We start from the raw sequence: 17,414 nt of genomic DNA on the forward strand, positions 1-17,414 counted from the left end.
TGGCAAATTCTTAAATAACTGAGTTGTAACTATGTTTCTCATCATGCAGAAGATTCATAATTACAGAGTCATCATCACACTTCAGATCATTGCTTACTGTCGTGCCACAAATACAATTGCGGAAATTACCCAGCCCTCCGGAAGTAAAATGTCGACTCAAAATGAAACTTGAAACTTGATATATTTCTATATTCATTGCTTGTTCCACCACACTGACTATAAAGTGAGTCATTGTTTTTACATCCTTGTCAGTGGTCAGCAGCTGTCACTGATAGTCATTATGGAAATATGCTGTTCTCTTTGAGATTGTCTTGGTTTAGGTAAACTTGATAATCAGGCTGAATTGCCATTTTGTTTTCACTATTCATTTGAATTCATGGGTAAGCAATTCAAAGAAACAGTCAGTAGGTCAAAAATAAAGAAAGAAAGAAAATAAAACCGAGAGTGGCCCAACTATAGCCCAGTTTTACATAACTTACTGCTGTGATCAGGTTTGGGGTGTGCCATCAAAACAAGTGAGTGAGTATGTTGAAAAAAAAAAACTGTATTCAACTGTATTCTATGGTGGTAAATGTGTGTCTGTTAAATATGAGGCTTTTCCTTACAGAGTCTGGTTAACGGGAAACCTATTCAGCTAATATCCATCAGCTACTACATCCATATTTAAAAAAAGCCAAAAAAACCCATATTGTGGAACACATATATTTTGGATGCATAATATACAAATACAGGCAGTACTGTCTTACATCTGTGTCCTGAATGAAAATGACATATGTTACCTCACACTTCAGGTTCAGTTTCTCATCTGGTTTTTTATTCTTACTCTTTTTGATGCCAAATACCGGAACTAAAGATGAGAGTGCCCCACATGTTGGTTACTACAACGGTGATTGCCGTGTTGTTGAATCACTCTTCGCTGTGGAGAGCAGTTCAGAGGAAGAGGGAGGAAGAGGAAAGAACCCAGAGACCTGTTAGTCTTCAAGGTAATTTCTGACAAAGGAAAGACATACTGTACAGTGTGAGTGTATGTATGAATGTGCTTATTACCAGAGGCTTGGTGACTCTCTTCCTCTGCAGAGACTGTAATGCCACGGTAACCCCCTTCTTTGGCGCAGTAATGGATAAACCTAAAAAGAGAGTTCAGCATAGGAGGCTGTCCAACCCATTCTTCTCCACTGAAAGACTGTTAACACTGAAGACACTGAATTAGGACTAGTGGCCTTACTTGTTCCAAAGTTGGTCAGCTTTCAAGACTCTGGGGTCTCCCACCACAATCAGCATTGCTCGGGCTCGGGTGATTGCCACGTTGAACCTCTGAGAAGATAATTTCAGTTTGTGCTCTACTGATGCTACCATAGTAGTTTAATAGAAATCATTAATATGCATCTGCTTTACTGTAAGAAATATATGTTTGTCTTGAGTTATTGTGTAATGTTTAATACCTTCTCATTATTAACAAAGCCCAGAGTGAATCGCTGCTTGTGCGCTGTCAGTTTAGGATTGCTGCGGACTGTAGACACCAGAATAACGTTGAACTCTTTACCCTGAAACTTTTCCACGGAACCAACCTATGAAAAACACGAATGCAAGGTTTGTTTAGTGTAAATCCAAAATCTCTCTTACACGTGTTTCACAACAAACATACAATTACTTTGTATCTCCATACTGTGGTGGAAGCAGACCGAATAAAGGAGACCAAGAAAGAGAAATTGGTCTTTTGTATATTTATTTATCTTTTGAGCAAAAGGACCGAAACCTACAAGGTGACAGTCAGCATCTGCAGAGGAAATGATCCAGAGTACCTTGTCATCAGAGTTTTTATACACATAGGAACAAAGACTCAATAGTTACAGTCAACGAGAAAAACATATTGATGATTGATTAAGGCATTTCTCAATTGAAGGCTCACCCTTTGTCTCAAATTTGTGTGGGGGACAGTTAATGTTCAAGCTATGCTATATTTCAACCTTGCATCATTTTGCATGTAAAAGTGGTACAAGTCAGGCATTGTATGAGGGAAAGTCAGTTCATGTGCAGTATTAGAAGTTCGAGCAAAGTTCAGCAGAAGGGAGCCAGTCCTGCTTTCCACAAACCAGTAACACAGGAAATCATACTTAGATTCAAAGGTCATGTATTAAATGATAATTGTATATTCAAGGGTTATACATTAAATGACAGGTTATGTATTATATGATACTTTAATTTTTCCTCTACACATACCAATATGTTTTCTAAGTTTTCCTTCCTGAGATCTTTGTCCATCTGAAGGGCGATCTGGATTTTCTCCACCTGTTAGCACACAAAAATTGGACGATGTGAACAAGATTGCCCTTATCGAAACCCTAATTTCCCGTTACCCGTGGTCACCATGGTAGGCACAGAAAGTACCACCAAAGGTTCAGTATTTGAACAAGATGTCGTTGCTACAAGGATAATTGCAAAGATTATTATTTTTTGTATGGCACTTGGCCTGTGGGAGGAAATGACAGCAAGGCTGACTAACAGATCCATTAACATATCCATAGATTATTGTAAGACAGTACACTCACTTGTTTTCTGTATGGTGCAATGATGCCAATTTCTCCTGGTCCAATTTGTGTGACACCCTTTTTGTGAAGATAGTCAATAAGGGCTTTTAAGTATTCCTTCAATACCTCCATCTCTGCTGTGTTGTAAACAGAGGGACAGTTGGCGGCACGTTCGTCAGTACCTGCCACGCCATGGAAGATCAAAGGGAAACCCTGAGACATAGAAAAAGAAATTAGACTAGGGGTGGACAGAGAGGGAGAGCATTGCATGTATGTGTGTGTGTGTGTGTCTATATTACTTTCTTGGGCAAGCGTTTCCATTTGCAGTATTGACTGCAATTCTCTTTAGGAGCATAAGGCTGAAGTTGTCCTTTATAAAAGAGCTCATTTGGAATTTTCAGAATTGCAGGATGTGACCTGAGACAGAGTGAAGAAGAAAAGAAGACCACTGAAAAAATGTGAACCAGGGACACGTTTAGAAAAAGCTTGGGCAAGTGGAGGGAGATCAATAAGTGGTTTAAAAGTAACGTTGAGGGAAAATATAGAAATAAAGTAAAGCATCACCACTACCACACCTGTAGTTCCTCAATAATTTTGTGACAAAACAGCTGTTGAACCCGTGTGTCTCATGTGACTTATACAGGTCGATGTCCCCCATCAGACGCTCCAACAGGGACACATCTGCACAGAGTAAATAGCTTCAAACTTCCACAGGTCCAAGCAATAATAAACAGCATTCAGCAGTTAAGAGCAAATTAATGATCATTTGAAAACTTCACACACCATATAGTGTTTAGCTCTATATTTTTAAGTTATCCACAGTGCTCACCCATGCCATGTTTCTCTGCCAACTTGGACGTGACGATGGGGCCTGACTGTTTAGGGTCTCCAGCCAGCACTACCTGGCATTTGTTTGGTTTTACTAAACCTTTGGAGCAAACACAGAAACAGTAAAAGGGAAAGCTTATATAGAATATCATATACGGTATGTTAAACAAGCTGAACTTGTTTGTCACCTGCTAACGGGATGATACACTCTGTTTCTGCAGCCTGGCCTGCCTCATCCACAAAGATATAAGTGTAATGACCTGGAGGAACCCCCCCTGTCACTAGCCTGGAGAGAGAGAGAGAGAGAGAGAGAGAGAGAGAGAGAGAGAGAGAGAGAGAGAGAGAGAGAGAGAATGCAGCCATTAAAAATAATATTAATTACTTCTGCACTACTTGTTACTGGGCAAAACTAAATTGTGATGTGTTACCACCAAACACAATAGCATAGTGCATTAACTACTGTACCGTGCCGCAGTCAGCAGTGTGGTGACCATGATATTATACTTCATCAGCTCCTCTTTAGGGGGCATCATAAGTGTTTTTGTCTTCTTGTTCAGGTTGCAGTTATGCTACAAAAATGAAAAAGCACATATGTACATATATAAACACACTTCAATATGCAGCTGCCAGAATTAAGTTTGATAGCGTAGATGATATTTAATGGAGGTGTATCTGAAGATTTCTTCATAAATCTGGTATGTGCTGGGTGAATTTGCATTTATATGTTCTGGTACAAATGTGCAACTGCAATGATGTCATTCAAGAGTTCATTCAGTTGTAAAAACAATTGTTTAAACAATCCAGCAGAATTGAATGCCTTTGTGGAGCTACATAAATTAACCGTCTTAGAAACTATGGCATATGTGACTTCTTGTCATATATTCATGTTGTCTTAATGCTGCTTCTTTAGGTTTGTTTATTTTTTAGGGAAATTACTCAAAAAATGAAAAAAGTATGCAGACCTTTATAATCTGGGGAATATTTCTCACGGAGCAATTTAGGGCGTACAAGCGATACAACTTGCGCTTGCCTATATTTCCACTCAGTATCTTTTCACAGAGGTGATCAGTTGCACTGTTGGAGGGAGCGCAGGCCAGGATATTGCAGGACATCTGAGTTTTCATTATCTGCTTGATGGCTTCCACCAAAGTCACTGTTTTGCCTGATGACCAATATATGTAAAAAATATATTATTCTAGATGTTAAGACAAATCATTAAACATCATTCACAAACATGCATGTACACTACCTGTGCCAGGTGGACCAAATACCAGGTAAGGGGCAGGTTTTGCAGAAGCGGCTACAATGTGTTGAATGGCTATGCACTGCTCCGGGTTGTTCTCCGACTCCAACGGCCTGCTGACAGAGAAACAGAGGTGCAGAGGAGTAACATCAGAGCTGAGTCATCCTTAAGAGAGAGTCAGTGTTGACATGCACAGAGTGAACCAAATATTAGAGATATGATTAAAAGCACACGACTGTATCACATGGATTCTTGACCTTGAATTATTCTGACCTGTGTACACATGAATGGTGCGAAGAAAAGTTTCCAGTAGGGAACAGCACCTCCTTCAATTTGTGCCTATGCACCAGCGCTGCTGCTCTATGCTGGATACGCAGAGGCAGACGGTTGACAATGAAGTTCACCTTGAACCTCATGCCCTCCTTGAAATGCCTCAAGAACCTGCATTCAAATTCAGTTAGTCATGTGTGGTGATAAGGACAGCATAACTTAACAAATACAATGGGTGAGCATTGTATAAAAAAAGAGTGATGTTCAAATAACACTGAAACCAAGAGGCCTTTCTAGATTGACAAGATCAGAAAAAAACTACTACTCCCCCGCCAGCCCCTTTCCTATAATGCCTTTGAAAAGATTAAATGATCATTACTGTATCAGGCGTATTCCTACATTTCTTGGAGTCACTTTCCACTTCTGAGAAAAATGTGAACATATTTAATTCCAGCCTTAAACTTGTAGCAGGTAAGTAGCTTCAAACTTGTAGTGCAGTGGTGAAACAAGTTTTTTTCCCATTTAATAAAAGTTCAGAGCCATATCTCACATTCAAAACATCTGTCTACTGTAAGTGTCAGTATTATTGTATATTTTCAGACAACTGACTGTGGAGAAACTGGTATTTCTGCCTCTTTTATGTTGGATTTCTTGCTGTTTAATTATTTAATGCTTATAGATCATATATTTAATTGAAATGGACAAATATACCACCAAACAACAAAATAAGGTCAGTGTCAGGGTCTTAGGGGATTCTTTCCTGTAAGAATTTCATCATTTAATCCCATTTGATCCCTCCTTGTTTTCACACAACGGGCTGTTCTTACTTTTCGCACAACTGCAGGTAGACCTGCTCTGCATCCTCATGTTGGATCCAGCCTTTGTAAACTGCATTTTCAAAACCTCCTGACTTGTCTAAAGGAGTCACCAGCACTTGGTTTCCAGGCAACAAGGATGAAGAGCTTCCAGTGACACCTGCAATCTGATGATACAAAAGGTTTGTGTGTAATTTATACAGTCATTGAGGTGAAAGTTCCAGCCAAAGCAATGACAGTACAGCATTTGTCTTTTGGTCTCTCACCCGTAGAATAAGAAGATTCTTGCTGCTTTTGTCTCTGAACATGGTCACATCATCCTGGTTGTACTTCTCAACCTCTGTCTTCAGCTGGAGCTCCTCGAGATGCAACAGCAGGTGGAATCTCCTGAAGTAGTTTTTCCAGTTCAGAAGTGTCTCCTGAAGGTCCCTGAAGAGATCCCAGTGACATGAAAAGGTGGATAAGGTTCGTGATCAGATTAGGGCATCATGTTTCCTGCCCTGATAGCGTATAGCTGATAGTGTATTTTTCAAATCACAGCATTAGTGTGCCATGTTAGTTAGGACAGCATGTCCACTTAGCTTAAGATACAGTATTTTCTCCCAGTGTTTATGCAATGTTATGTTATGCAAACAGCTCCTTGCATAAGGTGGAGTAAGACTATTGCAAACATGAGTCATTATGCAATCACATACCATTGTATGTAATATATTGTCCTGACACGTGATTGGTTGACATGATGTCGAGTCAAAACCTGATTGACTCATAAGTAATTAAATCTGGTGCAGAGTAAACTCACATTCTCATTCAAAGTGTGTGCACATGAAAATACATACGTGTCTGCTTTTATCAAGTCTTTTGTGCTTTGGGGCATCGGATAGTCGTTCAAAGGCACTACAGACTTCAGCCACATCGATACAACACTGGAGTGGATAAATAAAGACAAAAGATGACTCATAAAACCAGTGACTGATACATGTGGCAATCTGCAGAATTTAAATTGAGATGGGTGACAGAGTCCTCTATGTTAATGGAGACTATCAGAGGTATAAAGATACAGTAATTTAAGCCTTCGGTAATTCAGCCTTTTGTGGTAATGTATGTCTGAAAAAGCCATGAGAGGATCATTGGATTATCTCATGAGCGATGCTGTACAGCATAATCTGCACATTAACAGATATGACATGAATATTACAAGATATTAACTTGTTATACCCTTTAGTAGACGTCGACTTCTCAGTTTGGAGCTCGCACAGTGAGTTTGTGGCTGTGGATGGGAGCTCTTTATTAGAAGACGTATGATGTGTGACTTCCAAGAGGCGCATAATCTCAAATTTATCTGATGACTGCTTGCGCGTTTCAAACTTAAAGACCAGCAACTGTTCATAGAAGCCTGCGTGGACAGCGTGGAAGTGGACCTTGATTTTATAGGTCTCTCCTAAGAACAACATGAGAGTGGAGATGGTAAAGAGATTAGGCACATATGGATGGATTAATATGGAATAAAACTCAGCCTTTATGTCATTTATTAAAAAATAATACATTAATTTAACACCACATGAACTCACAATAATAGTAATATTTTCTCTCTCACATGTTGGATTAAAGCCACCTATTATGTTGTAACAGTATCTGTGCAGAGTCTAACCCTGACACACGAACAACTTTATTCAAATGTATTGAACATGACAAATATTTTAATTATACAAAATGGCAAAAAGTACTTTATTATGACAAGTCAGTGAACCCTACTGTTTCTATTATGGCTACAGCTCAAAGTTTTTGTCTCTCTTTCTATAATAGTTATTGCTTTTTTTTACATTATTGTTTTATTATGTACCTTCAGCCTTTATTTTAGTCTTACAAAAATCCTCAAGTCAAAGTAAACAGTACACAGTCACTACCTATGCTGTTTATGTTCTTTTTACTTGTGAATCAACAATTAAAAGTGGTGTGTATTGTACTCTTAAAAGGAATAGTTCAACATTTTGGTAAATATGCTTATTCACTTCCAGGCAGAGAGTTAGATTTGAAGATCAATACTGCTCTCATATCTGTCTGCTAACTATAAAGCTACAGCCAGCAGCCGGTTATGCAGCTTAGCTTACTATAATGAATGTAAACAAGGGGAAGCAGCTAGCTTGGCTCTGTTCAACAGTTACAAAATCTGTCTACCAGCAACAAAAGATCACTATATGCTGTTTGAGACCAGTTACTTCCTGAAGTCTCTGCTGGTTTCCTGGCAACTGCTCAGATTAATTTATACAGCATATTTATATTTTTCATATTTAAGAGTGGTATAATTCTTCTAATCTAACTCTCTGTAAACTGTAAAGTTTAGTTGTCTCAACAAGGAAGGACATGAGCTTGTAGCAATTTCCGGTAAACATGACAGAATGCCATGCTCGTCTCCAACATTGATGCATGTGTTGACCACATGTTTAGAAAAATACATCCAACACATGTACTTAATTTGCTCATTTGTCACTGGTGTCGATATCCAACAAGAACTGACAACGGTACAGACCCTCTTGCAGGTGTGGTTTATGATTGTGTGTGTCTTCTTCATACCTGGTCTAAGAGTGTGTCGCTTGATAGTCTTGACTCTTTTTCCATGAGAATCTCTGACAGTGAAAATGTTCCTTACGAAGTCAGAAGCCCGAAAACTCAAATAAACAGTTTTGACACCAGAGTTCTTCACAGTCAACGGCACAACTATCTGTTGGACAGGAAACATGTCATATTATTATCTCATACAAGCTCACACAATAAATGGGGATATTGATGTAAGCTCTTGTCTTTGCATTGATGAGACCTAAATGTTGAGCGACAAAATTTTTATTAATGTAAACTATCTGCTTCTACTCAGACTTAATGCACATGTTTAAGATAAAGGTGTTACTAAATTTATACTGATTTGCTAGTACAGATAGCACATCTTACCGTGTTTTCATATAGAGTGAGGCAGATCTTTTCTTCTGTTGAAGCAGGCTCTGAAGTTACGGTGACATTGTATTTATTGGGGATTAGCTGAGCCCTGTGTTGTTGGACAACATGGAATACATCAAGGCTTGTTTGAATTAAATCATACATAAAGTGGACTGCCACACACATACAGTAATTCTGCACACAGTCACAGAGATTTAATTACACTGAGTGAAGGGTGTTGGGCCATTACCCTTCCTGCCTTCGGTGCTAAACCAAAGTCAGCTAAAGAAATGTATGCTGCAGAGGTAGAATCAGTGTAAACGCCAGCAAGTAATGAAGACAAGTGGATGCACAATGAAGTTTGAGAGAGCAACCATTATGAAAGGAAACACTGTGACACTAGTCTTAACCACTGCAGAGGAACTTTGGTCTGGCTGGTAAGGTTTGAGGGCTTGGCAGTACAGTCATAGTTGATAAAAACCAAGGCTGAGAGAAATTACTTACTTGCAGTTTCCACAGGATACTGTTCATCTGCATAAAGATGTTACTGAGAATTTCCTACATCGTGTGGGAAATTACTAATCTTGCTTTATAAAAATAATAACTTAGAAGGGGAAGTTATAAAGAAGAAATGGGACAAAGGAGCAGGGTACTTACCATTGATTTGTATTTGTTGTGCTTACTGGGTTGAAGTTTACATCATATTACTCATCTTTTGAACAGAAATGTTTCATGTGATTTTTGGAACTCATGTGATTCATGGGACATGGGACTTTTCCTTCATCAGGGTTTAACATTTCACTCTAACCAATCTGTGATGTTCTGCCTATGAGGACTTCAAATTAATAAAGATTGTGTGACTGCATAATAAATGAGTGTAATAAGCCATAGAATGTTTTGAAAGTCATGAAACCTGAATAATACGGTACCTTGTAATGTGAGTGATTCTAACTTTTAATCTGTCTGAGTTTTAGGTTCTAACTGAAGGCTTTCTTACCTGTATTTCTGGAACAACTTAGCCTTTTTCAGACGTGCTTGAATCTTTTTGCAGGCCTGCTGAGCCATCAGTGCTTCAACATCAGATGCATTTTGTGGCTCATTCAGGTGACCCGATGTACCTGGTTCCGTATTTTGGACAGACTTTGCTGCAGGCAACATCTGCAGCTGCTGCCGCTGCTTCTGGTGTTGGCTCATTTGCTCTTGATGGAACTGGTGAAGAACCAGACAGGATCATGAATCCATTGTCTTTCCATTTCACTCTCTGAATTTGCTGGAAAGTTTTTCATATCCCATAGACAGAGATTGAAGTAAAAGTACATTATCTACAGTACTGTGGAAGTACAATGGTTGTAGTCTATAATTATAGGAAAATCCCCCAGTTCTATTTGCTCATCATTCATGTGATTCCTAACACTGTGGCTTTTGATAGACTTGTTTGATGTGACATCAACCCTCCATCAAAGCTAAATCTCACCTGAATCCCAAAAATGTTATGGCCTGAGCTTACAAATTAAGTACTACAAGCAAATCCACTCCAGCATAGATATATCTGACCCTGTTGTCAGTACACTTGGTCCCTGGACAGTTAGATAACATGATTTATAGTATAAATAGTATAATAGTATTGAGTAAGTAAAGCATTAACCTTAGCTGTACTTAAATTAATCTAATTTTATTTTATAACATTAATTTAATTTAAAATCTAATGACAGAAGAGTTATGCAGTTTTTGCACATTGTGATATCAGTTATATAACTATAAATATAGGGCTAAAAATATCTTTAATAATAATATTATGAATATCCTAATTTCAGTTAGATAATTGTTGCTACATGTATCCGCTAGGTGGCAGTGAAAGAAAAAAAAAAGACCCAGAGGGAAATTTATGGAGCACAAAAAATGACATAAGCATAAATAAATAAATAATAGATACATTTTGGAAATGAAAAAGGATATAATTGAATTAATGTCTTGGATTTATTTGCTACCTTTCCACAAATAATCTTTTATTAAGGCTATTTCTGTATTTCTACATGTATCTATTTATTTATGTATTTCTACATTTATTTATTTATGCACTTATTTATTTATTTATTTATTTATTTATGCTAATGTCATTTTTTGTGCGCCATAGTAATTTGTCTTGGACACACGATGCTGCTGCTGAGTGTCAACAGAAACCACAGGCAGCTAGGTTAGCTTAAATGGAGCTGCAATTGAACCTGGAAGCAGAAATGAGGCAGCAAAGAGTGAAACTAATTTAAGTAATGTAGCTGTACACCTTAAGCGCAAAAACAACATAAGATAACAGAGTGTCTTGGTAAGTATAAGTTACCTGCTTGGTGTAGCCTGTGATTTCATTTCAACAGTATAAATGTAGCATTTAATTAATATTTGCAGTTAAATAAGTAGCATGCTAACTTTGCTAACTAACAGTAACATCGATCTTAAACAGTACACAATTTAGAAAATATAGTAGCTAACTTACTTTTTACAGACGGACAGCAGGCAACAGTAACCTGTTTGAAACTAGCTCGACAAAGTGAATTTAAGTAAAGTTTTGATTTAAAGATAAACAGATGCTCAGTTTAAGCGTATCCTAGCAACCACAGCTTTACCTGTCTGTATGGAGACATGTAAAGATGAGTAAACATGAAGTGGTGGAAAGAAACTAAGTACATTTACTCAAGTACTGTACTTTAGCACAATTTTGAGGTACTTGTACTTTACTTGAGTATTTCCATTTGATGCTACTTTATACTTCCACTCTGCTACATTTCAGAGGGAAATATTTTACTTTCTACTCCACTGCATTTATTTGACAGCTTTAGTTACTTTTTAGATGAAGATTTGACACAATGATTAATATAACAAGCTTTTAAATACAACACAGTGTTAAAGATGAAACCAGTGGTTTCCAACCTTTTTGGCTTTTGACGTCTTACAAAAAGCAGTGTGTAGTCGTGGTCACATTTCAGATGTCTATGAGTTGGCAACAGCTCCACCAAATAGTGGTTTTCCCTCAAAACTTTCACATGGTCTCATTTCAATAAATGTTCAAATGATCCAATATTTCACCAAAAATGAAAGATTAGAGGGAAAGTCCGAAAACTGAAAACAGATTTGTGTATCAGAACTTTGTTTTTTCTTCTTTCCTCTCCCATTAACATCTCATGACCACTCATGAGATGTATCAGGTGACCCTTTGGAGGGGCCCAACCCCTAGGTTGGAAACCACTGGACTAAACCAGCTAACTGTACATAAAGTATATCAAACTAGCTCCACCGCCAGCAGCTACAACAGTAACATGTTGCTTACATGCTGATGCTTCAGTTTTAATAATCTAATGACGTCATATATAATAATATATCAGTCAGAGGGACGAAATTAGTGCTTTTACTTTAATACTTCAATACTACATCAAGCTGCTAAAACTTATGTACTTTTACTTAAGTAGGATTTTTCATGCAGGACTTTTACTTGTAATGGAGTATTTTGACATTGTTGTATGGGTACTTTTACTTAAGCAAAGGATCTGAATACTTCTTCCACCACTGTGTGAAGTGATGAGCATAAGCTACTGCACAGTAAATCATTGATCCATCAATGTCAAATTTATTGCTCTCTCATTGCCACTGCTGAAAATAATATTTTCTGAGCAGCAGGTCTTTTGCTACCATGAAGAAAATTGTCAGCTAAGCATAAATCGTCCTATTAAATCATACAAGAAATGTATAAAATCTGTCTATTTTCTCTGAGCTAGTAATTTTAGATAAAGGCCTCTTCACTTTTTTGGCTTTCCCAACAAAGTGGGTAGAGGAAATTGGGCACAGCAGGTGCCACAGAAATGAGGAGAGGGAATAGAAGGGGTTTTTTTTTTTTACATTTCTTCTCCCTTGAGAGAAGGTGTGAAACTAGACTAAATCTCATTTGAATTCTGCTCATGTTGGCACCAAACAGAAAGAACTACGAGTCACTATTAATAACTCAGAAACTGCTGGCTTGTAGGTTTCGATGCTCATGTTTCAGTTTGGCCACTAGGGGTCAATACAGACCAATATTCTCTCAGTCTCTTTAAGAAGACACTGTTTGCTGACCTGACTGCCCAGCAGTCATATTTCTGATTAACTTGCTCTACAATCTTTTGCATGCTGGACATTTTGGTAGCCTGTATCTCTTTTGTTATTTATTGGTGAGGTACTTTGTTTGCAACCCTGAGAGGTGCAATATGAACTAAATTAAATTTGATTTGATTCAATTTGGTCTCTTTAGACTAAAGTAGCATGAGCACAGTAGCACCCATAAGCACTGTGTCTGCAATGCTTAGAGACCTTAGAATGACTATAATATAATTTTTATGGTGCCACTCTAATATTTCTGTAAGTACTAAAGTCCCCCTACACTCAAAAATATGTTTTGTTTATTGTTACTTAAGTTGGGCTTCGTCGTTCAGCATGATGTACGTGCAGAGTTTGACACTAAAAGGCTGTTTTCATGTGTATGTGCTGAAGGAGGAAAGTTTCTCTGTTCTCACCTTAAATCTCAGTTTAACGCATGCATGTATGAGCATGATCTGTGACTCGTCTGGAAGCCAATTCTGGCTTTACATGAGTTTGATGTGGACATTTGAAGCCTTGAGTGCACGTTCACTGAAAATGGACTTTTCAATCAAGTAGGAGACATCTTTGTGTCCGGCAGTTAATTTTTTAAATGAACAATATTTGCATATTCGTAGATTTTGTATTTTTCAATGAAGAAGAAGGAGGAGATGAATGATGAAGTAGGCCCTAATTGAATTATGGGGGGAGAAAACATATCACACACAAATTATAATTCCAAGTAATTAATTCTGAGTATTTTTAGATGTCTTAGAAGATGTCTGGAGGGGATCTTTGCATTTTTTGTGGTGTGATATATTATTATTTATCAAGTTTTGCCTTTTTTATAAAGAGATTCACCATGTGCTAATATGTACTTGTTGCACAGAGCTTCATCATGGACATGACAGAAAGAAGAAACAGAATTCATGTAACAAATCGGGTTCGATGTGTTCAATGTTGTGACAACAAATAGTAAGCAGAGGGGGGATCTAATAAGAGAAGGATTGTTCTTAGTATGTTACTGTGATTAGTATTACTTTACATAAGTTTAGCTCATATTTCAAGATTTCTTTTATTTATAGTCATTGCGCAAAGTACAGTACATTTGTGATTAGGTGCATAAAAAATGTAATGCAAAAAGAGCAACAATCAAACACTAACTAAGGTAAAATAGTTCTTCAGGATTCTTAAGTTCCAAGCCATAGAGGGTTTGGTAACTTTTTAAGGTAATTGTGAGTTTCAGGGTTTAGAGGGGTTAATATGTGTGTGTATATCTGAGGGCAGGAGGTGTCTACTGATGACTCAGAAGAAAGTTTGTAAGTGGCCAAATGAGGATTAGAAGGATAAGGGGTCGGGTTTGTTTGACACAAAATCTTTAGAACAACCAGAGGTGTTTGTTTATCCTGATCAATGTTAGTGCTGTGCATGTGTCTGTTTGTGTTTGTGTTTCTGTCAGCCGCCTATCTGTCTGCTTATCCGTGTTTGTGTTTGCAGCTGAATTTTGTCAGACCGAATCATGACTCAGCCAGCCAGATTCTTCTTACTGTAAGATCTGTCATCTCTCTCAGCCCTGCTGCTCCGACGGTGACTCAGTGATAGTCCTGCTGTCCCGGCGGCCATGACCCTAAATGAGCCAGAATCACATCCACACAGAAAGAGCCTGTATGTTTCTGTATATGTATGTGTGAGAGAGAGAGAGTGAGGGTGCCCCCGATAGCAGCGTGCATGTGTAACTGTTTATCGAACGACATGTCGCTGCTGCATCGTGTGTGAGTGTATGTGTGTGTCAATGACCCAGGGAGACAGCAGGGCCAAGAAATGACTTAAACGGCCGCAGCTGCCTTTCCATGGCAACAGGGTGTTTTAATGGAGGGACATTATGGGCTAGAGAGCAGGGTAATGACCGCTCTGGCCCGTCGGAATGCCTTGATCTTATCACCATGGCGAGAGGGGATGCTCCCACTTTCTGATGGTCTAATAGCCCCTGCTCTAATAGACAGGCAGCCTGGGCCATTGAGGTCACCCGGAAACACAGGACCACCCCTCCCACCCCCCCAACACACACACCCCCACACACCCAAACCCCCACAACCACTGCTCTGCCACAGAGGCTCACCGTAACCGTATTCAGTTTTCTGATGATGTATGCTGCCTTTCTGACCAATAGGCTGCATGTTGCAAGTATATTTCTGATAGAAATGTAATCAGATGGCACCTCTACCAGGAGAGCGGAGGAGAGGAGAGAGGGAAACAAGAGAAAAGATGAGGAGAGAGCAGACGAGAGATAAGGGCTTGTTGAAAACCTGTTTGCAGAAGAATGGCCTGTCACTGTTTTGGCACCCTCGCAGACTCTCGTACTCGCTTACCCTCCCGAATCTCACACAGCACAGCGGAGTGTATACATGGACAAATCCTATAAGACCATTTCAATACCACAACAGTCTTCTTCTAATCTGTTTGTTTGAAATTTGTGATTAATCTGCAATTTTCTGCAGACCTAACGCAGGCCTTATCCACACCTATTTGTCCATGTTAAGGGGTTGAGTTATTTCTCAACACGATTGGTGGGATGCCAGTGGAGGAGTATGTGTGTGTGTGTGTGTGTGTGTGTGTGTGTGAATGTTGCTCTTTATCTCACTCAATGAGTGAATGGAGGTTGGCTGTAAGGCTATCTGTCCCTCTCAGACACCCAATCTGTCTCTGTCACTGTGCTTGCAGCCCCGACCTGCACATACATACACACACACACACACACACACACACACACACACACACACACACACACACACACACAATCTTGGTTAAGATGAACTGGCCTCCTGAGTGACATTACCCTTGCTAGATGCACCACATCACTGTTGGTGTGGTTTCAGCTATACCAACAATGACAGAATGTACTGACTAAATTTAGTTATGCTTTAGTTGGACTTTGTTGAAATCAAACTAAGAATTCTGATCTAAGTTCCATTTATTACAATCGCTCTCTCTCTCTTTCATGACAGGCAGGCAGACGTTGGTCAGCATGAGAGCTGTGCCTGTGCTGAAGTGTCCCATTGAGTTTGCTGAAGTGGACTTATCTCTCTACCATCCCTTCTTGTGTCTCACTCTCTACTGGATCCAGACAAGGCTTGAACGCCACACTCATCCTGCCCTCTTCTCACAAGAGAGGCCTCTGTCTTCTGGACTCAGTCAGACGCCCTCAACCACACATCCTCCTTAGAGTTGGCAAAGTGCCGCGTGAAGCTCGAGGTAATGATCTTGTGTGTGAGGACTAGACAGTTGATGGGGATGTTGAGGATGTTGACAGAAATGTTGATGCCACTGCTGAAGACGCGACTAATTCTTAGTTTACAGTAAAGACACACAACCACGAAGTGAAGCATAATTCCTGAACTCTTGCTGTTATAACACCCAACTTTCACACACTGTACACATTTAAGATTGACAGCATAGTCTGAATTGGGGGGGGGGGGGGGGGGGGGGGGGCGGGAGAGGGGGGGGGTACTTCTGTAGTTGCTAGGGGATACGTGGAAAGATTGTGGAGTAACTCAGGCAATTTTTAAAAATAGAAATAATAGAAAAAAATACTTGCATACCTATATTTGTGTTTAGGAGAGAAATAAACACACAGTTAGGATTATAAATTGTATGTGATGGTGATCTTTAGTATGTTTTTTCACAATAACCAGTATAGTTTTTAGGAGGGAAAACAATAACAAGACCTTACACTCAAAACCAAAATTGTCAACCTCATTTTTTGCACAGCCTAAGTATTAACAATTCCAGGATAACTACTGTCTGTATGTTTTGTATGAATGATTATTGTATCAGTGTCCACTTTTACATTACTAGTACATAATAGTGTCAAATAACATCCGCTGATTGCCTGGCAACCCCTTGGTGACAACAAGACTCTGCAAGAGAGAAAATAAGTTTATTTCCCGAAATGTCTTAATATTCTCCTGATCATGAGCTGGAGGCCGGAAGAACGACAAGAAGAGGATACGTAAAGTAAGAATTAATGATCTATTCCAGAGAATTTTGATGCACATATGCATTTGGCCACAGCACACAAACAATGTTGACAGTGAAGATGTGCAAACCTAAATAATAAATTCTAGAGCCATCCAATGCAGCACACAAACTGCGTCAGACCACATTCGGTGACTCTCTGTGCTGTTTCTGTGTGAGGACAAACTGAAAAAGTTGCAGTATTTCAAACATCTATTTGTGTGTTTGTCCCATGGGCAAAAGACCTCACGCAGAGTTGCTAGCAGTTATATGTTTTGTGTTGTTTTCATCCTCATGTAAAATGTAAAATATACTGTATAATCCCTTTATATTGGTTGTACTAATTCATTCACAGAACAATCAGTAAACTGCCTTTTAAAGGGGAAAGAGTTACATTACCAACTTTTATCATTTGTAAAGTGACTTTATGACTGGTTTGCAATACAAATGATCTGACAATCAGACAATCAGTTAAATTTCAGTGGTAGCGGTGGAGGCTGTGACAGTGTGTGGATGGTCCTGTTGATGATATATTATATGTGAGCGTGTGTGTTTTTGTGTGTGAAGTACTCATATTCATGTATACTTATGAATTGTTTCTGTAGCTTTTCCTGCGTGTGTTTATCTGCATGTAGTCATGTTAGGCGTGGTGAATCATTTGTGAAATGGAATCATTTATTTGCTCATCAG

At 38.9% G+C, this 17,414-nt stretch overlaps 1 protein-coding gene and 1 long non-coding RNA gene across 6 annotated transcripts in view; one reads left to right on the plus strand and one right to left on the minus strand.

The window, feature by feature from the left end:
* Positions 1–792: 792 nt before the first annotated feature.
* Positions 793–11,220, minus strand: LOC122982374 (putative helicase mov-10-B.1). 2 transcript variants are annotated; one of them, XM_044351626.1, is made up of 22 exons: positions 11,102–11,220; positions 9,610–9,821; positions 8,628–8,721; positions 8,256–8,403; positions 6,900–7,122; positions 6,521–6,607; positions 5,951–6,113; positions 5,697–5,851; positions 4,873–5,040; positions 4,606–4,712; positions 4,319–4,518; positions 3,822–3,925; positions 3,545–3,642; positions 3,358–3,456; positions 3,104–3,209; positions 2,828–2,945; positions 2,550–2,741; positions 2,221–2,289; positions 1,443–1,568; positions 1,226–1,314; positions 1,048–1,127; positions 793–916 (listed from the first exon to the last, which is right to left on the minus strand). In XM_044351626.1, exons 2-22 carry the CDS (start codon positions 9,804–9,806, stop codon positions 879–881), a joined length of 2,661 nt encoding a protein of 886 aa, XP_044207561.1. In that variant the 5' UTR covers positions 9,807–9,821; positions 11,102–11,220; the 3' UTR covers positions 793–878. The 2 variants fall into 2 exon arrangements, with proteins under 2 accessions (XP_044207561.1, XP_044207560.1); XM_044351625.1 differs by having other exon boundaries at positions 4,606–4,715.
* LOC122982413 overlaps positions 10,732–17,414 on the plus strand; it is a 30,341-nt gene continuing 23,658 nt past the window's right edge. For 3 of the 4 annotated variants that reach the window (XR_006403437.1, XR_006403438.1, XR_006403436.1), the window contains exons 1-2: positions 10,732–10,932; positions 15,720–15,962. This is a non-coding gene — a long non-coding RNA (uncharacterized LOC122982413). Of the gene's footprint in view, positions 10,933–15,715; positions 15,963–17,414 lie in introns of all 4 variants that reach the window. The other variant, XR_006403439.1, reaches the window with a different exon arrangement.

The sequence above is a fragment of the Thunnus albacares genome, chromosome 5 (assembly GCF_914725855.1).
Source record: "Thunnus albacares chromosome 5, fThuAlb1.1, whole genome shotgun sequence".
In the NCBI taxonomy this organism is placed as follows: Eukaryota; Metazoa; Chordata; class Actinopteri; order Scombriformes; family Scombridae; genus Thunnus; species Thunnus albacares.